Source organism: Drosophila novamexicana, unplaced genomic scaffold, assembly GCF_003285875.2.
Source record: "Drosophila novamexicana strain 15010-1031.04,08,12 unplaced genomic scaffold, DnovRS2.1 tig00000008-arrow-pilon, whole genome shotgun sequence".
Lineage (NCBI taxonomy): Eukaryota > Metazoa > Arthropoda > Insecta > Diptera > Drosophilidae > Drosophila > Drosophila novamexicana.
Genome location: NW_020824765.1, coordinates 6,364,500 through 6,391,230, shown reverse-complemented (window position 1 = coordinate 6,391,230; position 26,731 = coordinate 6,364,500). Strand labels below are relative to the sequence as shown.

The 26,731-nt window shown below is 38.0% G+C and overlaps 2 protein-coding genes and 1 long non-coding RNA gene across 4 annotated transcripts; 1 reads left to right on the top strand and 2 right to left on the bottom strand.

Moving 5' to 3' along the window:
* Positions 1 to 7,209: 7,209 nt before the first annotated feature.
* LOC115764967 (eukaryotic translation initiation factor 3 subunit A) lies at positions 7,210 to 10,320 on the bottom strand. 2 transcript variants are annotated; one of them, XM_030708295.1, is made up of 2 exons: positions 10,238 to 10,320; positions 7,210 to 10,168 (listed from the first exon to the last, which is right to left on the bottom strand). In XM_030708295.1, the coding sequence occupies exon 2, from the start codon at positions 10,135 to 10,137 to the stop codon at positions 7,540 to 7,542; it is 2,598 nt and encodes an 865-aa protein (XP_030564155.1). In that variant the 5' UTR covers positions 10,138 to 10,168; positions 10,238 to 10,320; the 3' UTR covers positions 7,210 to 7,539. The 2 variants fall into 2 exon arrangements, with proteins under 2 accessions (XP_030564155.1, XP_030564162.1); XM_030708302.1 differs by lacking the exon at positions 10,238 to 10,320 and having other exon boundaries at positions 8,507 to 8,582; positions 8,653 to 10,152.
* Positions 10,321 to 19,633: 9,313 nt separating this feature from the next.
* LOC115764990 lies at positions 19,634 to 20,407 on the top strand. The gene is made up of 2 exons (XR_004018066.1): positions 19,634 to 19,721; positions 19,862 to 20,407. It is a non-coding gene; the product is annotated as an uncharacterized LOC115764990 (long non-coding RNA).
* An 846-nt stretch (positions 20,408 to 21,253) lies between these two features.
* LOC115764983 (phenoloxidase 2) lies at positions 21,254 to 24,454 on the bottom strand. Its single transcript, XM_030708314.1, has 6 exons — positions 24,051 to 24,454; positions 23,858 to 23,993; positions 22,994 to 23,488; positions 22,300 to 22,933; positions 21,609 to 21,861; positions 21,254 to 21,538 (listed from the first exon to the last, which is right to left on the bottom strand). Exons 1-6 carry the CDS (start codon positions 24,401 to 24,403, stop codon positions 21,343 to 21,345), a joined length of 2,067 nt encoding a protein of 688 aa, XP_030564174.1. The 5' UTR covers positions 24,404 to 24,454; the 3' UTR covers positions 21,254 to 21,342.
* Positions 24,455 to 26,731: the final 2,277 nt, after the last annotated feature.

The window sequence follows — 26,731 nt, the reverse complement described above, 5'->3', positions numbered from 1 at the left end:
CAAGTGTTAAACAGGATCCATATGCTGCAACAGTCATATCGATGTGGGCTCGATCGTTTTTATCGATGACCAAAATTTATGTGCCTTTGAAACAGACACCTTTCGATAGTTATGCAAGTTCTATCAAGCACAGTTATTAAGCCGGTGTTTAATATTAATTTAATGCAATAATTTTTGTGAATTAGTTATGTTTAAAACAATATGTGTTACATTAAACTGCACAGTGATCTATTGCCCTTGGTTTGCATAAAGAACAAGTACCATATGTGCTTGCCAGCATTATTGTGTTAACTGAGAAAAGGTAAGTGTTGCATTTGTATATTTATATAAGTATATTAAGTACGATAATGCGCCATTACCAAATGCACGTGCGAATGGCTACGACAAGCAGCTTAACTAGGGCCCAAAATCAATAGCTGCGCTTGTTAATTATAGATAAATCTGTGCATTTAGCATAAGGGAAACAATGAAGGACCTTGGAAACAATGAAGCGCGACTAAAATTAGAAAAGAGTGCACAAATACAGAAATAGCAAAGCATTACAACACCACACACACACACACACACACGCACACGCGCGCGCGCGTATAGACGCACACACACACGCGCGCGTGTACCGACGCCCATTGGGCTACGCTCGTAATTAGCCAATTAAAAAGTCAATGAACGGGCAGCCGAAACAGCGCGAAACTCTAGCCGAAAAAAAAATCATGTTGACAAGCTTTCAAGCTCACACTGACACACACACACACATACGCGCACATACACACACAGGCTAGGCAGCGCCATGTTGCCAAGATGGCCGCAGCTCTGAACTTGATTTAAATTTCGCTGTGGGCTTAATTTAATTACCTTTTGATTATTTTTGCGCCGTTTATCAGTTAATTTTAACGCGCATAACCGAGTTTCGCTAGCTTTGTTATTGAAGCATGGTGAATTCGTGTGAAATAAGAAAAAAAACGAAAAAAAAGCAAATTCAGCAGAAATTTCTCTCTTGGCCATGTGCGCCGGAGTGTCTGCCACAATTTATTGCCTGTTTGCACAGCTTTGCTCTATCAATTAGCCATGCGTGCGTCCTTCTGCTTCACAAATTTGCCAAACGTGCGTCCTTTAACTGCACGGGCATCACATGGCCCCGAGCCTTGAGCGTCGGCATCAGTTTATGGGCAGGCACACTTCCTGCGGCTGCACCTGTGGCTGTTGCTGATGCTCAAGTCCGAGGCCTTGTCTATAACACGTGGGCGTTTTGTCTGGCCAAAAACACTAAAAGCTTTCTCTCTGTGTGAGTGTGTGTGTGTGTGTGTAAGAGGTATGAGAGTGTGATTTTCCTAAGACGAACAAGTGTCGATTAGGTTAACTTAACACACACATGCATGCAGCTTAAGACTAAAATAAGAACACATGAATGAAAGCCTGGTTAAAAGCCAGCTATTTTGAGCAGTGCTTAAAACAATTGAACTTCGCATTTGAGTTATATAAAATACAGCTAATAACTGATAATATCAGAGTTAAATTATTACTAGTTGAGTGCTTATAGGACTATAAGCCATATACTTCGACTGCTTTATCTACGTTGACAACTGATTAAAATATTTCATAATATGTTTAATTAATTATTTTAATTTGTGAATTGCATATTTTGTTAAATTGTGCAATACTTCACTTAAGCGCAGCTTACCTTTCACGTTTATTGCTAAATTCTCGAAAAATGGTGGATTAGGCCACTGATTATTTTCTCAAATTGTTCAACACTTGATTAGCAATCAAGTTGCTTAAAACATTGCTTTTAACATTTTCAAACACTATCCCAAATCTTTGATTCGTCTTCTTTGATTGTTCAACACTTTAAAAGTAATTAAGATGCATTTATTTTAAATAAAATTTAGTTAAATAACTTTAAAAAATATTGATTAGCTGATTGATACATATTTTTTTTGTTCGAAATAAATTTTGTATTTAATTCTTTGTCAATTCTTAAATTAAATAAATTGATTAGTAAAAAGTGTAAGTAAAAAAAAAAAAAGATACAAATGTCGTATTGGGCAACACAGACAAGTTTAAACATAGTTTAAAGATAAAATGATTTAAAAAATATTGAAAACATTTCGAATTTTTAAATTTATATATAATTAAAAAATTTACTACAAGTGGAATTTTTGAATTCTAATACAATTTTACAAAACTGTTGTCTGAATCAGTTTTTTTTATTTATTTTCTGACACTTTGCAACACTTAACTTTCACGCTGCAGTTTATTACATTGAATACAAGCTATTAGACACCAAATCAGCCTCAGGTCATAATTACTTTATTATCAAATTCTCAATTATTAACAGCCGCATAATAGCTAAAAAGCTTTTAATGCTGAGAACTTGAAATAAACTCAAAATAGAGTATAGTCTAAGAACTAAATATTTAAATGCAATTAACTGAGAACAGCGCTCGCGCTCTTAAGTTCGCTCTTCTACTCTCTCTCTCTCTCTCTTTTGCGCTCTCTTTCAAGCGAAATCAACAGTTTGCTTTTGTGCTCCACACAAGAGCTTTCACAAAAAGCTCGGCGATTTAAGATGCTGCAACGCAGCAGCCACAAGTTGCCTTTTCGACATTTGCAACAGTTGCTGTTGAGTGTCTTCGAAAAGCGGACGTGGCAAATCAAAGGTAGCGGAACAGCGCGTCTATCAAAACTACCAAAAATTCTCAAGCTCCAAAACGTTATCAGTGGACGCACACACACACACACATTTCAATATTTATGTAGAGAGAGAAAGAGTGTACAAAGCAAGTCAGACAACTGGGCAACTAGTTCAAGTGCAAGCCAAATTGTTGCTGGCAACAAAGTTGCCAACGTATTTTTAAAGTCATTTTAAATGCTCCGAAATGCATTTTAATTAAAGGTTTTACAAAATTAAAAACAAAAATGCCGCAATTCAATTTCATAAAACTCGACAAAAACAAAAATAATCAATTAATAAGAAAATCACAACAGAATAACGTTGATATTTCGTTTTGGATTCTGAATTTTCATTATTTGCTCGCCAAAGTGTTGAAACCGTAAATCAAAAAAAAAAAAAAATAAAAATAATATACTCAACTGCGTCTACATATTGTAAAATCACTTCTCTAATTTGGCGCCCAAGCAAAACCAATTGAATCAAAACCAAAAAAAAAAAAACAAAAAACGTGCTAACAAAATGTGCGCAAAAAAAAAGAAACAACAAATAAAACAAAAAAATTACCATATGTAGCCACGCACAAAGGCGCACAGCAACAGCCTACGCATAAATATTGTAGAGTATTGTATGCGCATATATGTACTCTAGAGGTCGCACATGTAGCAGTTGTCACTGTAGCTGGCAGTCAGCTACATTGATAGGCAGCTAGCTCTAGAAGTAACTCGAAATTATTAAGCACATTTACGCATGTACAGTGAAAGTTCGCATAACGAACAGCTTCCTGGGGCAGAAATCTTTGGCCTGTCAACTTTTTGGTGCTCACAGCCCAAAGTGAACTTAATATTTAAATGACAGCTAGAAAACTTGAAAAGAAAACGAGCTTTTCTTAAGGCCATCTTATATGTGTTTGTCCACAAAAATAGTTGTTTATTAAAGCGAGCGTTCACTGTACTCATGCTCAATCACCTTTTTTTCAAATTGTATCACACGCATTTCTCTGTTGCTTGTGGTTCTGGTTTTGTTTTTACATTTTGGTTGAGTTTTTTTTTATGTCTCTTGCCTGATTTATTTTTCATGCCACCTCAAACAAATTTGCTGAATGTGAATTTCGGTTAAACAAAAATCAACAACAACAACAACAACAACAACCAAAATTGAAGAAGCAACAAGCGACAACAACAACAAGAGGAACAACAACAATTACAACAACTGTTAAACAGGCCGCCTAAAGGCCAAAACACGCCGCAACGCCCTCCCCCGTCGCTGTCTAAACACAGGTAGGTGTGCATTTTGATTTGCGACTTGTGTACAAAATTCGCTTTACGCACACTTATTTGCATTTCAAAGGCGCATTGAAATGTGCCCCAGCGCGCGCGACTGTGTGTGTGTGCTGTGTGTGTGTGAGTGTGCGCGAGTGCTCTTCGCGAATTTGCCTCCTTTTTTTTTCATTTTTTTTACATTATTTTTGGTGCGTGTGATTATTGAGCCACATCACGATGAAGACATTTTTGATATGGCGACGGTGCACGCTGCGTATGATTGATTGATGCTTGTCTATGCGTGCGTCTTCACTGCGTGTATGTGTCTATCCGTGTGTGTGTGTGTGTGTGTGCGTGTGTGCTGCTGCCATCATAATCATATTTACGTGGGTCGACTGGCGCATGATTGGCGTTGGAGCACAGCGAAATTTTGGCTTAGCTCAATCTAATTGGCAAATTGTGAAAAGCTCATAACTTGAATTCTGTTTGCGATTGGCTTGCGGAAATTGCAATTTTTTCATTTGCAAATGATATGAAAACTGAAAATCAAACAAATACAATTAAATCGCCGAAATTATAAGAAATACATTAAAATTCATTGGCAATTTAATTATTGCTGTAGCTAAGTTGTCGTGGCTTCACTTTGATGTGACATGGCACTGGCTGCTGAGCCCTCGGGCTGTATTTAAATTGGAATTAAATTGGTTTAACCTGTAAACCAACCAAAGCATCTCTATTGTCAGTTAGATGCTGTGGCAATTGCTTTAAATTTAGTCTAGAATATCTATCTATCTTTACTTCTTCAATATACATATGAAACTCCAAACAGTTGCTCATGAATCAAACCGCAACGAATCGAGAGAATAAATCGCTTCATAAATTTGTATATATTATATTAGTCGAGAGGTTCGAACCAATTAAACAATAATTTAATTGGACTTATGTGCAAAAAGAACGCAAGCACTTGATTATAGTGCAACAGGCTCTCACACCAGAACCTGAAAGACTTATTTAATTTGTAATTGATGGGAATAGGGCTCTGAACCAATTAATAGATTTTAATAAATGTACAACTACAATGAATGGACATTTTATGTTGTTGCGGCTTGTGGTCCAATTAAATGTATTTCAATTTCCATTTGCAGGCTGAAGAATTTAATAAAATTACAATTAGCACAGTCGTCCAGGGGAATTAAACAATTAGAGTTTTAATTATTAAAATACAAATTGAATGCGTTTAAGTGACAGTGTTTATTTTATGTTATTCTTATAGCGCTAAGGCCGCTCGTTAAATAAGTAAAAGCAATTTAGGTGCCACACAGAGATAGTGAGAGAGCGGGAGAGAGAGAGTGCGAGAGAGAGAGAGAGCGCAATTCATATTTTCATTTGCGTTTTGTTCTTGCCATTGCGTTTGCCATTTAATTGGTCGTAAATGAATTTCCTGGCCCGGTCTGGTCTGGCCAGCAGCTACTGCCAGCACCTGTCATCATTTATATCAGCAGCAGCCCCCCCCCCCCCCTTTAACCGACTTAGCCCCCTTAACCCCTAATCAAGCCCAAGGCATAATCTGTTCGCGCCCTCGCAGCAAGCTTTTCCATACTTTTCTATAGCATACTTTTCAGCGCGCGCGCCGCTTTATCTCTCTCTCTCCGTCTCTCTCGCTCCGACTTTAATTCTTTAAAGCGCAGCGTTGAAAATCAACAATAAATGGTCATTGCTTAGCATAAAAATTAACAAACTAGAAACAAGAACTAGTTTTCGCTTGTTTCATTTTTTATTTACATTTTTTATATGCATATATCTTTTATGCACATATTTTGCCTTGCTTGATGCTATTCAAAGCACTTGACCGAGTTTTTGTTTGGTTAACGCAGTTGCCACTTTGATTTGTATACCCTGTAAATATTAAAATTGGATTGCATTGGTGTAGATCCATTAAAATTGCTACTAGAAACCATTTACTTGATATTTTTTTCTGAAAAGCAATTCGAGTTGTATTTAAAAACAGACTGAAACAAGTACATATAGGGTATATTCGAATGGGTGTAGACTTTTCTGACTAGCCATAGTTTTTGTTTTTGTTTGTTTTGCCCCGCTGCGATTATTTTTGTTTGCTGGCTTGTAAACGCGCAAAATTGCAAAAAACTAGCACATAAAATGGAAACTATGTATTACTCGCAGGGCTGTAAAAAAAACTGTTAAAAAAAAAAACTAAAAAGGACATAGTACAATGCAGGGGCAGGTCACAGTTCAGACATGCTGTGATGCTTCTGACAATATACAAACAGTTGGTAGCTTGACATTTATGCCTGACATTTGCAAGGCAAATGCGCAAAATAAAAACGTTGTAGAGAAACCTTTAAATATTTGTTACTTATAATTTTTAAATAACAGTATAAATGTGTTTTATCATATAATTTAAAAGCAAAAAAAAAAAAACAACATTTCAATATTTATTCTACATTTTTGGTTGAAGAACAAAATGTTTGTTATATGGACTAGATGAAACTTTAATTTATTCACATAAAAGAATAAATCCTTTCTCTATTACCAAGGAATAAAACTTTAATTGATTAAAAAAATATAACATATATATATTTAAGATAACTTTATTATACACTCAACCCATTCAAAATGGGTTTTATGCAAATCTATGTAAAGTAAATCTAAGCATGTCCGCGTGTCTGTCTGTTCTTCCGTACTTCCATCTGGTTGCCTGTCGGAGCTACTGAATACTTGTTACTTGCCTATAAGAGCTACTTGAAATTTTGAACGTAGGTTCCCGCGCAGTATGACAATTTTACCTTGCCCCATTGCCAAGACATGTAGCTTCTATTATCGAATAGGTACACAAATAAATAAATATCCCCCCAACAGGGGCGAGCCTCATTTGGTGTTGGCAGAAGAAGGTTCACTTCCGACTAAAGCACTCTAAGTGGTTTTTGATTTGGTTTGTTGTTTGAGCAGTAACCAGATATATTAAAAGAGAGTTCTAAATTTGCTCTCTCTCTCTACTCTTTTAAGTAGAGAGTTTCTTCAGACAGAGGCCATTTTTTAGAAGATTTAAAAGCTTCCTACATTCCAAATTATTGATTGAATATCGATGCGGACAACTATCGATAGTTTATCGATGATGACAACTATCGATAGTATATAGATGCTGAAGACTGTCGATAGAATATCAATGCAGACAAGTAATTAAAGAATAATATATAGTTATAGAAAAATTGAAGTCTTACGTACCCAATTAAAAGTCAATACTATTGGCAATTATAAGAAATAGTATTTTTGCACAACATAATGATTTCTTACATGGACAACATACTTTCACACTTACTATTACAGACACAAATTTGCACAGAATATTTGAAATTTTCGTCGCGATTGTGTAAATTGAAAGCTCAGCTCTTTGACAGTCAAAATCTCTGGTAAAATTAGCTTAAATTATGAATATAAAACTTAAGCACAATTTGCAAGGGAAATGAACTGTCAAACGGCCGATCAATTACTCTCTAATTCGAAATGTTTTAGCTGGAAACTTTAGAACTTGACTTAACCGCAAAAGGCCGCTGGCACTTTTGGTATTTGGTCAATTTCTAGAGTTCCCCGTTAAATGGGACACAAATTGAGCTCGTTTTCCAGATGCTGGCGCTTCTGGCACTGCTTCTCCCGCAGACAGTTGCTTAGCATCATTTGCGCATAGTAGGAGCGCAGTTCAAGGGTCTTGAGCTGTCGTTCTATCTGCTCCATATAGGGATGCTTTGGCAACGGCGGACGTTTTCTTAGCTGAGCGCAAATCCTGCACGCAATGCAGGTGTGGGGGGGCTTTGGCGATTCCACAGGCGGCGTCTTAATAACTTTGATTTCAACCTTCTTTGGCTTCTTTGGCTTGGGCACAGGTACAGTCATAGGCATAGGCATAGGCTTAGGCAAAGGGTCTGCTTCTTTTTCGTTCTTCTGGGGCTGTGCTTTATCACTGTCCACCACTGGATTTAACTGCTGCAGCAGATTGTACAGGCTTTGAGATTTTTGTGTATTGGCTACCAGATCGGACAACAACAGTGGACTCTTTCTGTCATCTGTTTCCATTACTTGGAGCGACATACTTGGAATATGGGTCTTGGTCAGACGTTTGTGACGAGCAATCCTGAGCGTGGATCTGTTTTCGCATAGCTTATGTCTTGAGGTACGATGCATTGTCTTGGCCGTCGTAGTTGATGGCGTCAAAGAGACTTTCATTTGTGGCTGTTCTATAATTCTCAGTATACCACCATATTGTGGCCGCTCCTCATACGGATTAGTATACACAATACCTTTATCAATGGTATACAATCTTAAATTGCTTAATGGCATTCTCAAGTCTTCAGCTTCGCCTTCGTACGTTATTTTGCTGCTGCCACTTTTATTTGATTCAAACGTTCCTCTTAAGGTATCTTCCGTGCTGCAGCGAAGTGGTATTTTGGTTTTCGGCAGCTTCTGCTGTGAAATGTAATATGATAGCTTTGCTGGCAATTTGGGCTTTGAGGGCAAGGTCCTTGAGATGGCTTTCAATGACATTGAACCTTTCCTTGGTTCTTCTTTAATCGTCTTTAACGAGCGTTTTTCCGATGCTGTTCGCCTCCTTTTTCGGTCAACGAATTGGATAGATTTATCTGTGTTTGGTGTATGTTCTGAACTATTAACTCTTTCTTCATTCTTTTTATTCACATTCTCTTCATTTACCTTTACTCTGTCATTTTCATTACGTTGGCTCTCTTCTTTCTGTTCTACTTCAGGAATTTTACGCTTGGACATTGTTTCTAGTTCCTCTGTAAATCGTTTAATTGCTAATAGACTTGCCTCAGTTCTTTTCAACTTTTGGGATTCATTTTCATCGTCCTTTTTGGAGTCATTTTCATCGGTGGGTAGTTTTTCCGTTTTCTGCTCCAAGCTTTTATGCACTTTTCTTAGATATTTGGGCGTACGCTTGCGTTTCTGTTCAGCTATGTAGACGTGAATATCTTTCAGTTTTTCTTCCGTCTCTTTCTTTTCATGTTTCTTCAACTTTGCTCTTTCATCAATTTTTTTTTTACGTTTTGTTTTCGGCTTGAATGTAAAAAGACTAATGGCACTCTGTGTTAGTCTTCTTTTAGTCTCATTTGACTGAAGATCATCAATCTTCGATGGTTGCCTTACTTTTCTTATGTGTTTAGCTTTCTGCTTTGATCTAGGTAAATGATAGTTAACTTTATTTGGTTCCGCTTCATAGCTTTGGACATCTTCAATGACTTCTATTTGAAGGACATCTATTTGATCAATTTCATATTTATTAGATTCGTGCAAGTTTTTACTAAACGAGGGTATTTTCATCAGTTGTTCTTCTTTAATAGCTGTTCTTTGCTGTTTGGTATTCAACGAAGAATGTCGGCTTTCTGGTTCCTTTTCAATTGTTTCCTTCAACGTTGGACTATCAATTTCGTCTTCGGGTGTTTTTCTTTCTATTTGTATTTGTTTTGTAGATTTCTTTTTATATCTGCTAATTGAAGATTTTTGAGGCCTTATAGACTCAATTGCCCAATTCGCTGGGCGTGGAATCTTTGGCACTTGCTCGTACTTTTTCTTTTGTTTATACAGCCTCTCGGGATAGGGTTGAGTTGGATTCAGTCGCTCCTCCAACTGCTCTAAACGCTTTAATTTCTGCTGGATTTGCTCAATATCGTATGGATTTTTAGTTGCTTTGAGCGCATCTAAAGCCTTAACTTTCTCGCGTCTCCAAGTTAATAACAAAGACTCTGATCGTCGTTTGCGAGACTTCACTGGGGTGCCGGTATGATTAAAGCATTCCATAAATTCCTCATAGATGGTATTTTCAGCTTTTTTAGCGGCTACATCGTTTAAAATAAGTTCATTGCCAGTACGCCTGTTACGGGGTACCAGAAATTTCCAAAAGGATTCTGTCCGTTTATTTTCAATATTTTTCAAAAACTCCGCATTTTGCTCGATTCGTTGGAGTATATCCTGTTGTTGCCTCTTGTAGCTGTCGGCCAGGTAGCTCCAATAGGCACAAAACAGTTGATTATTACTTCTCCAATGTAGTTTTTCGATCAGGGGCGATAAGATCTCGATTTTCTTAACCAAACATTCCCGATTCAACAGCAATGGCTGGACACCAAAGCGATCGGTCTTGACGGGAACGCTCAGACTATTCGGTCTCTGCAATGCGTTCATCTATCAGGTGTTGTTGCACTTGCAATTTAAACTAACGAATTTTTTTATGATGTTATTTTTATTAAAAAAAAGAAAAGAAAAGTTAATTAGATGTGTTTACATTTATAGGTTGTTCACAAATGCCTGTCATTTTGATTGGCATAAAATATATAATCTTAACCTCGCTTTGGTTAGCTCAACTGCAATAAGAATTCGGAACTTAACATGTACTTAAAAAAAACGTTTTTATTTTTCTTTCTGGATTTAAAACTAATTTCTATAAAATAAAAGACTGCTGCGATCCTCAACCAATAATCTGTGCTGTGCTTAAACTAGTTCGTTTTGCTAAACGAATTAGTTCAAACACAGTACGGATTAGAGTTTAAAGACAACGCTTGTCATCTTTAATCTGTTTTAGTTTCTTATCTAAAAGCGTTTCACAATCGCATAGCATCTTGTAACACTCAACCAGTTTTTGCCGCATTGTTTGCTTTTGCTTGTGCATTCCGATCTGCTTTGGTTGCCAGTTCAAATGAACCTGTGATGGTCGCAGCGATTCAGCCTGCTTGTGCCTGCTGCTTGGTTCCGTTTGGGCACCAAAATGAACGCAAGGTTTCTGGGGTGAACAGTCGCTAGCCATTTGTGAGCTTGATGTTGATAATCGTCGACTATAATGTGGTGATCTCCGTCTATATCTCTTGAGTTCGTCGCGGAATTGTCGCAGTTTCTCTTCCATATCATTTAGTTTCGGCTGAGAACCAAAATGAACACATGGGTTCTCGGGCGCACATGGGTTTGGGGACTGTGCCATTAATCTTTGTCTATAATATCGCTTGAGCTCGTCGCATGCCTGTCGCTTTTTCATTTCAATCATGTATGGTTGATCGGGCTCGGTTTGGTTGAAGTTGCGACATATCTCACAGCTGGGTACCTTAAGAAGTTCTGGTTCCGTTTTTGGCTCTTGATATACTCTCTTCCGCCTTGTTTTTTCCGTCTTTTTAGTTTTTCTGGATGTTTTTGGCAAGATTAAACATTTGCGTTTTTCGCTGCGCATGCGTCGTACAAGCTTTGATTCAAAGGGAAGTGGCCAGTTTCTGGGAAATGTATCAAACATATCAAAGTTAATATTATTATTGGTCATAAAATCATGAACTGTGCTGTTCAACGTCAATCGGTGGATGTTTGTTTAAGAAGTTCTCAAATATTTCGTACGACGGTTCATGAAAAGACGAAGATAGTTTCCAAAAAATGCTCGATGGCAGTTTAGGCAGCTTCATAAAACCCCAATCGTTTTCTACGGGCTTTGCAACAGAATCAATCGAAGTAATGGACGTCATATCCATCGGCAACGGATCTGAGCCAAATTTTTTCAAGTATAGACTTGCAAATTTGTGTTTCAGTATTGTGTCGAGTGACGATTCTTTAATTTTTCGGTTTTTTTTACTTATGTAGATGGTTGGCTTAATTGAGGGTATGGAAGATCTCTGTTTTTTCTTCTTAATTGGCCCATGTACTATTGGCAGCGGTAGCGGCATCTGGCTAGGGGGGTGTTTTGAGACAGTGTCTGAGGCATTGGTAGGGCCAGCGCGTGCGGCTGGGGTAGGTGTTGGGCCAGCGCCTGCGGCTGGGGTAGGTGCTGGGCCAGCGCGTGCGGCTGGGGTAGGTGCTGGGCCAGCGCGTGCGGCTGGGGTAGGTGCTGGGCCGGAGGATGTGGACATGGCTGAGGCTCTGTTCCTGAGTGAGGCTCTGTACCTGACTGAGGGTCTGGACATGGTTGAGCCTCTTCCATACGACTTGCGCGATGCAATTGACTGTGAACTGTATCTTATTGGTGTAGTGGACAATCGAAATTTCAATAGGTCTTGTAATCTGGACTGTTTTTGAAAGTTCAACATATTCCTGGTATATGTGCTACGAGCACTACTGCCATTGCTAGACATTTTCAAAGTATCTGTTCTTCGAAGACTTACAAAGGTTTTCTTTCTCTTGGCATGGTGTTTATGATGTTTAAAACTGTGCGATTTTAAATTGGGCTCTGAATGCGCTCTTGCTAGTCTTTTTCTTCGTTTCCTTGCTAGTTCCTCTAGCATTGCTATTTCAGCCAATTCGATCTCCTTTTGTGTTCTTTGCGCTTCATTCTCTAAAATATTTGTTAAATCTTTCTCTAAAATATTCGGTACACTGGAGGTTCGTGGAGGTTTTAATGGCTCTGGTGTTTCTGGGATTGAGTTTTCCGGAAGTTTCTTTTCGAAGCTTACATTATGTTTTGTCTTTACGCTTTTTACATTATGTTTTAATTGCTTGGGTTTTACATTACGTTTTAATCCCTGGGGTTTTACATTGGGTTGTAACTCAGCGAACCCTACATTTAAGCCCTCGGGTTTCACACTTTCTTGTAACTCCTCGGGTCGTACATTAGCTTTTAATTCCTGGGGCTTTACATTGGTTTGTAACTTCGCGGGTCCTACATAAGCTTTTAAGCCCTCGGGCTTCACACTCTGTTGTAACTCCGCGATTCGTATATTAGCTTTTAAGCCCGCGGGTTTCACACTTTGTGGTAACTCCTCGGGCCGTACATTAGCTTTTAATCCCTGGGGCTTTACATTGGTTTGTAACTTCGCGGGTCCTATATTAGCTTTTAAGCCCTCGGGCTTCCCACTTTGCAGTAACTCCGCGATTCGTACATTGGCTTTCAAGCCCTCCTGTTTCACACTTTGTTGTAACTCGTCGGGTTTTGCATCAGTTTTTGGACCCTCGGGTTTTTCATGTTTTTGTATCTCCTCGAGTGGTATCTCTATTGTTTCCATTTCAAGTGAATCGTCTCTGGATGTATCAGCAGAAGTACCCACAGTTGAAATCCAACTTTTATAAATAATTCCTGGTTTCTTACGAATATTATCTACTTTAAAGCGAATTCTACGCTTATCCGGTACAGTTTCCTTTGATGTCTGGGGCAAAAGAGCTGGATTTATTTTAAATATTGGCTTCAACTTCTTGCCCTCATTTCGCGTTGCAGGCCTTGCGGCTGTTACAACTTTCACACTTTTACGTGGAAGATGACGTTTAATTTTTTTAGTTGGGCACGGTCCTGGCTGTGGGCTTTTGAAACAGCTCACGAACTCATCGTACATCTGATCATAGACATTAGAACCTTGGACCCTTAACTCGGACGTTGCAAATAGCTGCAAAAATTTGGCTGCATTCGGATTCTTGATGCGATCGACAAACCCACGATTTGCCATCTTGCGTCGCTGCTGCTCAACAAATGAAACGGGCTTCTGGCCATTGGCATAAAATTGCCAACAGTTGCGAAATGCATTGCAATCCTGTAGCTGAGAGTTCCACACCAATTGTTGAGCGACAGCCTTGACCTTTTGATTGAGACATTGGCGATTCAGGAGCCGGCCACTTAGGGTCTGCACCTCGTACGGATTGATAGATGTTAATGTGCGACGTAGATTCAGCATAATAATTTTGCGATATTTTACTTATGTATATATATGGACTCTCTTTCTAGTTCTACTTCTACTTTCTACTTCTTAAGAATTGTCTATTTACGCATCACTTGCAATTTTGTGAACTGTGAATTTGTTCTGCTGCTTGACTTTAAATTCGGAACACTTTTGATATGAGTTCACATGTTTCAGTTAGACGCTTCGTTTCAGTTTGAACTGGTTTCAAGACTTACAGTTTTTATGCGTTTTAATTAAATTAGTGGGTCGCAAAGTATTTAACTGTTTGTGGTTAAGTACTACCTTGCACTTTCCTTAAATTAAAATATATTTGCATATATTTGCATATTTTTGTATCCTAAAAAAGGGCGAAAATGCGTATAACATTTTTGTGCAAATGTATGTAGCAGGCGGAAGGAAGCATCTTCTCACTCATAAAGTATATATATACTTGAACAGGACGAAGAGCTGAGTCGAACTGAGCCATTTCTCAAAGACTGCAAAAGCTAGAGACTTGAAATTTAAAGTGTTTATTCTCATATTTCATAAGCAATGCAAGCTAATCGTGCTTTTAGATATCTTCTCCCATTATCATATTATCGATAAGAATCGAGAATGGGTAATTACTCGAAATTTTTTAGAGCTAAGTTAAAAAGTAAGTTAAAGTTCTCTCAACTCTGGGATTAGGGTATCTCCTAGTCTTATACTTCCGACTGGAGCAACTAAATTGTTTTTTATATATTTATTTTGCACACACGGTAAAACTTTATAATGACAGCTGTGCGTCTGCCTTGGAAAACGCTTTGTTTTTGCATTTCCCATTTTCCTCGTTGCAACGAGCCAAAAGTGCAGAATACACACACACACCCACCCAACCACACACAAGCCTTCACTTTACATATGCAGACATAAATACACACACAAACACTTCTGCCCACACATATGTTTGTATATATAAAATATTTTTAGCTTGTCTCTGCCTTGAATTACTGTAATTCTATGCGCATTGTGTGTAACACGGATAAAGCTTCAATGTGCCTCTGGGCCTTTAAATGTCAGATGGGGGTACGTGTTGAGGGCGTAATATGTTATATTTAATGTGCAACTGTTTAACAAATATAAAAACCTTTAAGCTTAGAGGACATTTTAGCAGTAGTAGTTACACGAAACTGTTAGCGTCTTTGCTGTTAAATACTCTGTTAACTTAATAACAGGGCTAAGACGTTAGGGTCTTATAAACTAATCGATTAAGTAAATAAATAACATTTTATAAATAACGATTCTGAAATAAAGGACTCGTAAATGCAGCTCAGCCTTGTAATAGAATTACAAATGTATAAGTTTTGTGATTTAACAGAAACAAGAAGTCTTAACAGGCTGGTAAACGATCAACAAATGACATTTGGTCTATTTTTTAATCAATATTGATGCATTTGTAAATAAGATTATCAATTACTTTGTTCTGTTAAATTACATAGAAGAACATATGTTGCTGCCTATGTAAACTAAAGTTTGCAGTTCATTGTGAAAAATACTATTTCTTTTTTACAAAATTGTTTAAGTTAAATTGTTTCTCCACAAGATTTGACAGTTCATTGATCCAAAAACTTAAGTTAATCAATTGTATAAATAGTTTGTTTATGTTAAAAAGACAGACTCTGCAGACTCGCAAATAAACCTAGAGTAGATCTGGGGTAGTATTTTTTTATTTCGATTACATTTCGTTGTGGGCCAGAGAATTCAATGTTTGTTATTGTAGTAGTTTATTTATTTATTTATACTCGTTGCGTCGTGTGTGCATAAAGCATATCGCATATTGGCGCTAAAATAACACAGGTGCTTGGATTTTTTTCATTCTCATATCTGATTGCAAAAAACGGCAGATAAAGGTGATTTTCAATTTTAATTTTTGCTTGGCATGTGTTGGAATCAATGGCAGAGAGGCGATAAACAAAAGCGAGGCCATGACGCTGCCTGACGAATATAAACAGGCGATGCTCGTTTATTACCAATTAATTTCAATATTAACAGCCGAAAGGTAAAAGTTGAAAACGCGTGGACATGCTGAGTAAACATTCAATATACTATAAAAAAACAGAGCAGAAGAAATTAAAAATGTGAATGGCTTAAAACAATATTTAAAAATTGTACAAGCAAAAATAAAAATGCATTCCCCAGCGACAGGTCTGCCCGTTGTTGTCAAATTAAAAAATATGTATTTATGTGCATAAATATGTCATTAGCGAACTTATTTCTTAACTAATTCAAAGGTATTAACATTTTCTGTTATTTACTAGCATATTAATCTACATTAAGAGTAGTTGGCGCAGCTGTTAGTGGCCTTCAATTTAACATTTGCGGCATGTTGAGTGGCCTTCGTCATGTTTTTGCTGTTGCTTCAACTACAACAGGTCCTTGAGCAGGATATAGCTGCAGTTTGAATGGCATACAAGCACTGTCCTGAAACGTGCTTATTTAATGGTCTGTTCCATTTCGATTTCTCTCATCTATGCCATACTTTATGGCGTATTGTAATGTGAAGCCAGCTTAAAGCATAATTGCAAACAATTAGCATGTTCATGATAGAACAAGTAGGAATAACTAATAACAGCAGCACGACTTGAACATACCCAGCATTAGATAAATAAAAAACAGAGACTCCGATTAACAGTTGTATATGCTAATACTATTAATTTGACAGCGAAATGTTAACAAGCTGCATAACAGTTGTATGTTAAATAATATCATGTAAACACAAGCAGCTTATTTGTAACATGTTTTTATATATTCAAAATCTACTTATATCATAACTTTGGTCTGGCATAGCCTCTTTTACGGTACAAGTAAAGGTATGTGTATTTTTCTGTTATGCTCAGCTATTGCCCTTGCCATTGCTGCTTCAGTCTGCTATCGGAATCGCTTTGTTGTGCAAAAATGCTGCAATCATTAAGGCTGGCCATAAAACCGTAAAATGCTTCGCATTACCGATTGCCAATACATAAACCTGCCAATGCCTCTCCGTGTATGAGTGTGTGTGTGTGTCTGTGAGTAGAACGTTATGTACGTGTGATTCAAATTGACTACGCATATTATCTAGTCACTGAGCGCGCCTGAATGCGTTTACAAGAGTCGACTCTTCTTCGCTGGTTCTTCTGGTGCCCCCATCTCTTCGGTTAGGCTTATGCGCAATTAGGCAGCGAATGAACTTGGCCATATTATTAAAATAGCATAGTATATATAACATATGTACTGGGGGGACACACGGCCTATGTTTACGGCCTGAAGCGTGGGCAAAAATAGCACAAATAGCTGCCGCAACCAGTTGCTCATGTCCCCATAGCCATAAATTTGTACGTAGTACATAAATCCTAAGTCATCATCGGCACATGTTTCTGGTTCAGCTTCTCAAGGCGTGTGAGCATTCGCCAAATAGACGAACAAAACATTTCGACTTTTGGCCAAATTACCAAATAATCAATTCTAAATTTAGGCACAAATTTGCAAACACCACTCGCAGCTGTTTCGGTCTTACTTTCAATAATTTTCAATGCACTTGCAAGGTCTTCTTATAGTTTAATCTAAACATGTGTAAAATCTTATACAGATAGGATCTACATACATATAGTAGCTGCTCATTTAATGAATGGGTGTCATTAAATTGTGCAATTGTGAGCCGAATGTACAATGTTTTTCTAACTATATAAATTGTTTATGTGGGGTTCTGTACGAGCTCAGTGACTGTAAGAACTAGCGACCCAAAGTTTGGTATTCCATACTTTTTAGTGGAAATAAGTACACCCTTGTAGAGGGTATTATAATTTTGTCATGAGAGGTGTAACGCATAGAAGAAGACATCTCCGACCACATAAAGTATATATATATTCTAGATCAGCATGAACTGTCGAGTTGATGTTGTCATGTCCGTCTGCCTGTTTCTATGAGAACTAGTCTAGTTTCCACTTTTAAAGCTATTTTTTCAGGGAGTTCAAATGTCCGAACCGGCTGGATCGGAGCAAGATATCATATAGCTGCCATAGTAACGATCGCTGTAAAAGTAGGTTCTTGTAAAAAACAAAAACGTTTTTGTTCATCAAGATATTAAGATACCCCAAATTCAGCATTCTTAAGTTTCCCTATGCTCCCTACATACTTGTAAAGTCGTATCAACTACATAAAATAGCTACTATAAAAGAGGAATAGTAGGATTTTATATGGCAAAATCTTTTGTTTCCAGAGATATTTTCAAAAAATTTTGCATTTTCGAGCTGCTCTATTTTCACATATCTGCAAATAGGAATTGTCTTCAAGGGGTGTACATATTTTTAAAATTTATTATTAATAAAAATATAGTGAGATGCATTTAAGCACTTCTACGGGCAGCCACAGTTTGTAGAAATACTTTCTCTGTCCATCTAAATTATTGTAAAGGCAAGCAAATTTTTTTTTTAGTTTTAATTTGTATTCAATAGAAACAAGAATATCTGTTCATTACACATAGTTTTTAACTAGTTTTTGCACACGCATATTTTAGCATATTGGTAGAAACTATTAACTGTTGATTAATAGAGCTATAATCCTGAGCAAAGAGTATTCCTTAGTCAAGTATTCTATGGCTTGGTGCATTTCTTGTTTTGCCAACGCATTTGTGTTTATATTTTTGATTGACTTTTTAATAGGCTCTGGGCAATTTGAGCAGCCTGTCAGACTTGCTTTTAATTTCATTTGTGTGCATACAGTATGTGAAAATGATTTAATGAAAATTTACACAGAAATTAAACATGAAATTGTGTGCAACAATATCGCCGACAGGCTTTCAATTAAACAGCAGACACAAGCTCTACATATATATATATATATATATATATATTTTTTTTTTTTTTTTGTGAATTAATAATGAAGGATGCTTGAACAGCAATTTTATCTGCATTTAATTATCTTTAAGTTTGTGTGTAAAGATTATAAAGTAAACATTTCGTAAGTTTGTTTACACAAACAGCAAATGGAAATTCTCTTTAATATTTATTACGATTTTCTGGGCTCCCGGACCCGAAAGTTGCACATATGCGTGCAAGAAATCTCTGTGCGAGCACTTAAAATACATTTTGCCAGAGCCCTGGCTTAAAGTTGCCAAATATTTTTGCATAAACAAAACCGAAAGTAAGGCAAAGTAAGGCAAAGTAAAGTAAAGTAAAGCAAAGCCAAGTCAAATAAAATCAAATCAAAATCAAATAGGACAGCCGCGGCACGTAGGCAACATTAATGCCCAACGCAAATAACAGAGCAGGGCGAAAAAATAAAATAAATAAAATAACAAATACCCCAACACATGGGGATAAAAGAGGACCTCTACCGGCCCTCAGCTACTACTTATATAAAGTTGGCCAAGTTATGCCAAATTGGCAGCCCCCAGAAATTGGCCTTGGGCTAACAAAATGAATTCAAGTATTTTTCAATGTGCCCACATGAAATGCCTTCCTGTTTTCTTTTCTATTTGTCTATTTATTAAATTTTTTTTTACATAAATAAATTGTGTGTAAGCGCGGACTTTGGATTGCAAAAAAATACCAGGGTAATAATATATGTCAGTATGAAAGAAAAATGAAAATTTTAAGTTGAAATTTATGAGTTCTATTTTTATGCAGAGTAGCTTTGGCTAGAGATGACTGCAGATAATTTTTAATCTAAGAGCACATACCTTTTTCAAAAATTTTAAAGAATTTTGTGCACATTTTTTACGATGGACAGAAGTTTTTAAATTCACATATTTAATTGTGTTTTAAATTCTTGCTGATTTTGTGGGATGTGGAATAGAAGCAGCAGCAAATCCTAGTGAATTGTTTACAATGTAAACAGCTGTAAATTATTCGAAAAATGCGCTTAAGACTAAAAAACTGGTTCAACTTAAGTAATGCAAAAAGTTTTCATATGAAATGTAAAAATATTATGATATGAAGGCGGGAGGAAGCCATCTTCAAATCCAACGTTAAGCGTAGATGTTGGTATATAAAGATGTCACTCTGTTTAATGTTGAGAGTATCAAAACCTTTTGAGTTTGAATCAATTGAACAGGCTTTTTTGAAGTCTAACAAATTCAAATTTTATACGTTTCCTGTTTAGTTATAAAAATTTTATGTTCAAAATATTTAAGCTGTGGTACGTATAACGCATTCAACATCAAAGCTTTTTTTTCTTAAGTCCTTGCACTTAACTTGTCTTGCTTGGCCAGTTGAGGTATAAGCTAAAATGTTTGCCAAAAGCTTTTAAAAATAAATTTGTTCTCTTATCATCGACAGCTGTATGTTGTTATGTGTTAGTGTGTCGTTCCCCAAATCCAACGGATGTCCAGTTACAAGCCAAAGTTTACCTTGTAGATTTCCGAGTCACTCAAAACTTGGACGCCTCGCAGTATGCAGCATTAATTGTGGCAATCGCCGTGTGGCAGGCTGAAAAGAAAGTTAATAAGCGCAACACGTGCAGCGGTTTGCCAGAAACTATATTGCAACAATAACAGCAACTAGTAAGAAATAGAAAAGAAAAGCGTCGAGGTGGCCGGACGGCGACGGAGAACGGGGGCGGGCAGCGTGTCTGGACCACGGCCAATGCGAAAGTTTGTTGAGCGAAACGGCTTTGAAGTCTAATAGGATTAGCCTTGCCCTGCTCTGCTTTGTCCTGCCTAAACGTCTATCCACCCACCATTTAGTGGGCGTGCTACTATGGCTTTGTATGTGTTTGTGTGGACGGTAGTGTGTGCGTGCACGTGTGTGCTTGTGCTGGCTATATTTGTGTTTCTGGCCAAGAATCAGCATTGATATAAATATCATTAAATAATTCAAGGCAAATATTTACCAGGCTGCGTCTTTGATTATTGTAGAAAATATATATATACATAATTGCCTAAGAATATGGGGTAAATAAAACTGATTGCCAGCCTGGGAGGTTTTAATACAAGCTACAGGCCTGGGAGCTTATACTTAGAAGTGCTGACAGTCGCCGATGATTAACTACCCTTTTAGACATATACAAGAAACTATTTCCAATCGTTAAATTGATAGAAAGTTGACTGTAACAATGTAAACGTAATTTAACATTTTGGTAAAGGCATCTCAACAACACTTCTAACAAGAACCTAGTTTGTTACCGATCGTTTCTATGGCAACGGACGCACTTGACTATAAAGAGAATATATGCCTTTCGAGACAAAATAATGATACCCTTAGCAAGAGTATGTATAGTGTTTAAAGCTTAGAAAGCTGGCGCTGCAGTCCTGCACCTTTCGCTAGATAGGCTGCAAGAAAGTGACAGCAATACTAACATCCATAATAGCCGCTTAACAGAGATCGTAGCTAAGCTGCGCTTACATAATGTTAATAAGAATGATATACTTATATTAACAGCGTAAGCTTCAACCTATATAAGTAGTATACGCCTTCCTCAGTAGACTCCATGCAAGGTCACGTTGTTGCCAATGCAAACGAAGAGAAATGGGCGTAACACTAGCTCAGCAGGGCTGAGCTCAGCTGGCATATAATAGAAACTGTTATGAGCGCAACCGAGAAAGGCATATTCTACGCGTGTGTGTGTATTCGACAGGTCCGTTAGGAGCTGAGCGCTGCAGCGAGGGCAATGCAAGCGTGCATAAAAGTATGCTATATTTAAAGCAAGGTTAATATTGAGCATATTGCAAAACGTTGCGGCTTTTATTAATGCGTTTTAAAGAATATATAATGTGAATAGATATGCATAGGTATAATATGGATATATAAGTGTGTCGGCTTTAACCCACAGTGCGATCGTTGAACTTAATTGTCAAATCGGTCTTGGCCATATTGGTGAAGGCGGCCACAAATTCATTGAGATTATCATTGGGCAGACGCCTGTCGAAGGGGAAGCCCATGGTGCGTCTATCCGGGTACAGTTTATCCTTGAGGCCGCAGAACGAATAGGCAGTGCTGCAGGCATCGTTCGGGGTGCTGTTGTGAATGTGTTGTAAAAGTTTTTGATTAGTAATTGCTGTCGTTCAATACTGACAGAACCACTCACTTGGTTAACTGCTGCACCGAATCGTTGGTATAGTCCGAAATCATGACAAACAAATCGAATTGCATACCCTCCGGCTTGCCCTTGGGCAGCAGCAGATGCTGCGGCCAACCGCAGCCGCAGAAACGGAAACGTGCCAGCTCATCTGCCGCAGTGGGCTGATAACTAGCCCCAACGGCACGGAACGAACGCTCAAATGGTATGGCCACCGAGGAGTCGGTCGATTCACGGCGTATGGTATTCTCACCGGGCACCACTGTGTGGAGAAAAGATAATTAAAGTCAAGCTAAATGTCAAAGATTTGACGACGACTAAAGATACCCTGTAATCTATAATCTATACAATTTCATAACCTCGTTAAAGCTGTGCTCCTGTTCTTTCCCTTCACACTACGAAAAATATTTTTTAAATAACTTTTGTGTTTACTGACGGATTTGTATAAGCTAGGGAATAGGGAAATAGAGAGTCTGGACATATTTTGTTGAAGCTATCAAAGAAAAGCTTGTTTGACCTCGAACACTCGGTCGATACGGCTAAGCTGACGGAAAGGGAGACAGCTCGTTGTTCAGATTTTAAATCTCTTACTGTGCCCTTCACCTGTTCAATGCACAAATTCACTTTACCTTCACTTTTATCCATTGATAATGAAAGCAGGTTATAGTGAACTATTATATTTCTATTGCTCTTTACTTACGTTCCACCGTAAACTTGTCCATCTCAATGGCCATGAGACGCTGCTCCTCGAGGCGCAACGGCTGGTTGCGCTCATCGGTCTTGGGACAAATGAAGATGCGGCAGGTGCCGGTGCGTTTGGCGCCCGAATTGGTCACATTGAACGTGTAGGTAAAGGGTGCGTTCTGCAGATGCCTGAAGGAGGCTGTAATATTTTCATCCTCCACTGGTCCAAAGTCCAGGCCGGCAGCCAAATTGGCATTCGATTTTTGCCAATAGGTGAGCAGCGTATTTGGGCGTGCATTGGCAGCGCCCAGTCGTGCCTCCGCATAGGTCACGTTGACACCCTCAAAGCCCAGCTGGGTGGCATTGTAGACCGGCAGCAGGGCTTTGTGCTTGTTGAAAACGCTATCGATGAATCCATGCCATCTGTAAAAGATTGGATCGCGCATAGCTGTGGTCACATCGCCCATAACACCAAAGTCCTCCAAGTGCCGGTTGTCGGGATCATGGGCAAACGAGATGATAGTGTGGCCCTGATTGTGTAAATTGCCATAGAACTGGTTGTTCACCGAAAGCGTGCTGGAGGCCTCAACGATGTTGCCCAGAATATCGATGCCGCGCACCTCGTCCAACGGAATGCGTTTACCTTGAGCCTGTATTTGATATATATATTAATATCCTGCTTTCCAAAACTCATAATTCGATTAACTTACATCTTCGACAAAGCCCTGATCGATGGCGGCCAGAACGCGATCACGCCAGCGTTCCAATTCGGAGATCTCAATATTGCCATCAGGACGATCCACGTCGCGCAGCAGCTGCCTGGACACACGTGCCGGATATGTGCGATTGTTTACGCTTGACAGGATCTTGGGGAAGTAGCCTTCGGGCACCTCGTCACGTAGATTATTGAGTGGCGCTACGCGCTTCAGATTATTGCAGAAACGCTCCACATTGTAGCGTGCGATCAGCTGATGGTGCATGTAGTAGAAGAGCTCGCCGCGACGATCCTTGTTGACCACCTCCACGGGTCCACTGGCCGGATAAACCAAATGCCAATGCCAATGATGGCTGTTGACGCCAATATCCTCACGGAAATAGGACAAACGCTGCTCATCCTCGCGATCGGAGGCCGTATAATTGATGGGTATCTCCAAAATGGAGCGATTGCCGCTCTTGGCAATTACCGAAGCCTCCTGGCGCGCTTCCTGTTCGAAAAATTCAAATAAATCGTATATTGACGAATATTAATATAACCTTGTAGTCCTTAGGTTGAGAAAGGCATTGATAGAAAAGTTTTATTTAAGACGAATTATTTCTAAAGAAGCCATATTTCATAGAAGTATTTGAAGGTAAGAAGTGTGGTAGAGTATGTAAATGCCTTCTTGAAAAACAAAAAGATTTGCATTGAAGAATTTTATTTTTGATATACATGGCTATATCGAGTCATCCGTTGATATTGATCAAGAATATATCAATCTATATATATATAGTTAATAGGTTCGGAGATGTCGCTTTCTATGTGTTACACACTTCTTACCCTTAATCAGGCTCTCAATAGAGGCTGCTTAGCTCACCTGAAAAACGGAGGGCTCGATAAAGTTGCTTGGGAAGACCTGCGAAATGTTGGGAATGGGCACGGTGCGCGTATCCGGACGATGAGCAATGGCCACTGCGTAACTGTATTGGAACAGCACTGGGTTGACTCGATCCCTGCAAAATTATAGGAACATATACTCGATATACTTTTCAATCACTTCAATCACTCACTTGGTGTAGACAGCCAGGGCGACGAACTCTTGCAAATTGGGCGCATCCAGATACAATTGGATTAGCTGGCCGGCAATTTCCCTGTGCCGTGTATTGAACAAGGAGAATTGATTCTTTCGGCCCAACTTGGATGCGAATCCCAGATTCGGCTTCTTGGCCAGCTCCCGCACGGGTATACGCGTTTCAGCATTCAGACTGAAGCGATTCGAGACCTCCTCCGAGTTGTTGCGATAGCGATCCGTATAGACGCTTTCGGGCAGATCGAGCACCGTCTTGCCATTATCACGGGTGGTGAACACCGGCTCCAATGGTCGCTGGAACAACAATTCCAAAGCCTTCAAGTCCGTATTCATTTTGATGGGCAAGAGTTCAATATGCCTGGTAAACTAGGAAAGAGTTGTTCCCCTCACGAGCTGCTGCAGCGCACTGTGAAAGTTGAAGGCAGCCACTGGCATTTTTATAGCTCCTTGGCGCTAACCACAAACTACTTAATTCTTTTAAATTGTTTTTATTTTGTTTTTTATAAATAAGTTGATAAGTTTTTGCGGCTAAAACTATCAAACATTTTGCTCTGTTACTTTAGGCAGCCACAAACATTTCCAGTGACCACATAGATATGACTATCTCTTATGAAAGTGAATGTGTTTGTCAAACATATTAGGACTCTTAGCTATAATACGTTTATATTTGTGTGCCTAGGCATGAGTATAAAATGCTTATCAGTGGAAGAGGCGCCACTTTTATGTTATTTCACATGTTCCCACAATGCGTGATAAGCAACGAGTTGTTCGGGCATTTATTATTTAAATACTTATTTCATTCGTGGCTGCAAAACCAAAACAATTTGTCGCTTGTTTAGATCACGATTCGAAAAAACTCTTTACATTTATGTTTCGTTCGCGGGTCTATTTTTTCACAGCTCTGTATCTAAGTGCAAATTTGTAGTTTTTAAGAAACAATTCTTTTCTAAACATTAAAGTTCTTCGTTTAACTGAAAATATTGCAAGCCGCACAAATTTAACTCTAAACTGGAATCCAACAAATATGTTTTGATAAATTTAAAGGTTGGATGGAGCCCTTGTTATTTTTTGAATGGACCAGCCTTCTTACTCCCAATTCCCTGAAGAGCTTCTTGTTTCGAGGTAAATCATTTTTGAAGAAAATATGCTTTGGTTCAGGTTACGGCTTGCCTTTTTTTTATTTATTTGATAAATATTTGGGTCTTCTTAGTAAGGTATAAATTAGGATTTCGATTCGTTTCAAAGAGTATATTTTAAATTTTTCTAGAAGACATTAAACATTGTGTTATAAAGTTTTAAAATTTCAAACAATGGTAAACGTCTTTTTTATACACTTTTTTTTTATTACAAGCCTTTTCTATGACTGGCCACAATATGTTAAACAAGAAGCGAACGTAAATGTTTCTTAAAAGCCATAGATTTTTTTTAATATCGTGTCTGTGACCGTTTCCAATCGTTTCTCAGAATTGTGGTAAAGGTTTTCAATTGTGATCTGTTGTCAAATATAATTCTATCAATGTTCGTTTTCTTTGAAGAGTTAGGAGTACACAAATGTATATATATATCAAATTTCGGTTTTCTTATTTTGTTTTATAATTTTTGTTCCTTACTAGCTCTAAGCATTTAGAGACATTCTTTTAATACGAAACTACTTTATAAATATACAAATTTGAACGTTTGAAGAAATGAACATTTATCAAGCAAGAAAATTATATATTAATGGTTTTCTGACATTTCTTTTATAAGCTACATCTTTCTTTGCAAAGCTCTTTCAAGGGAAACATATTAATTTTGTATAACATATTGCAAGCTCTTTAAATTTTGTAATCTTTGCGGCTCAAGTTGAAGCATAAACTTCATTTAAAAGAAAATAAGAATAACTTTTTTTATTTGATTTTTCTTTTGGTCGCATAACTTTTCATCTAACCCATTTGAACTTTAAAGAGTAGAATTTTCATGCAGAAAAATGGCCTGAAAATTATGAATTGCCATAGGGCGAACGGACAGCGCGATTATATTCAAAATATTATGTTAAGGTCGCTTTTGTCGTTATGCCTGGCCATTTCGTACAGAAAGTAGAACCCCTGTTTAAGCCCTGTGGCACTGGTTAAATAGAATTGGGCAACATATGTATGCGCAGCAGGCCTTAAGCCATATATAACTCACATACATGTGAGTTTATTTGAGTGTTAGTGTTGCAAGGCCATAAATTTATGCAGAAAGCGTAACTAACGCACAGTCCTTATAGAAGAGGCGAACAACTTTTGGCGATTAAAACATTTGTGCGAATCAATTTTTGCCGCTTCGTGACCAGAGCGAAAACTTTTGCCATTGTCAATAATAAATGTAAGTGCCAGGCGTGGGGCTGCTGGCTATGACCAAGGCGTTCAAATGTGCGCGCATTAATCTGTAAAATTGACAGCAACAACAACAACAGCAAAGAGTTCTGTGGCACATTATGCAGAGTTGTGGCAACGACGCACAGTCTGACAAATAAAAAAAAAAGCATGGCATCCTTAAAATGAAATAGCCAATCAATCTGCTATGCATGCATTTACAGTTTTCGATTGCTGCTATCGATATGATTTGTTTAAAAGTACAAAAAAAAAAAAAAACAAATAGGTATAAATTTCAAAAATAAAATGCATAGCATTTGAATAA

What these genes read in the sequence shown, in the direction of transcription:
- LOC115764967 (XM_030708295.1), bottom strand. Translation starts at nt 10,137, where the DNA reads ATGAACGCATTGCAGAGACCGAATAGTCTGAGCGTTCCCGTCAAGACC.
- LOC115764983 (XM_030708314.1), bottom strand. Translation starts at nt 24,403, where the DNA reads ATGAATACGGACTTGAAGGCTTTGGAATTGTTGTTCCAGCGACCATTG. An exon ending in GCCCTGGCTGTCTACACCAA is followed by an intron (nt 23,994 to 24,050) that starts GTGAGTGATTGA and finishes ATAATTTTGCAG; the next exon opens with GGATCGAGTCAACCCAGTGC. An exon ending in GGACAAGTTTACGGTGGAAC is followed by an intron (nt 21,862 to 22,299) that starts GTAAGTAAAGAG and finishes TTCTCCACACAG; the next exon opens with TGGTGCCCGGTGAGAATACC.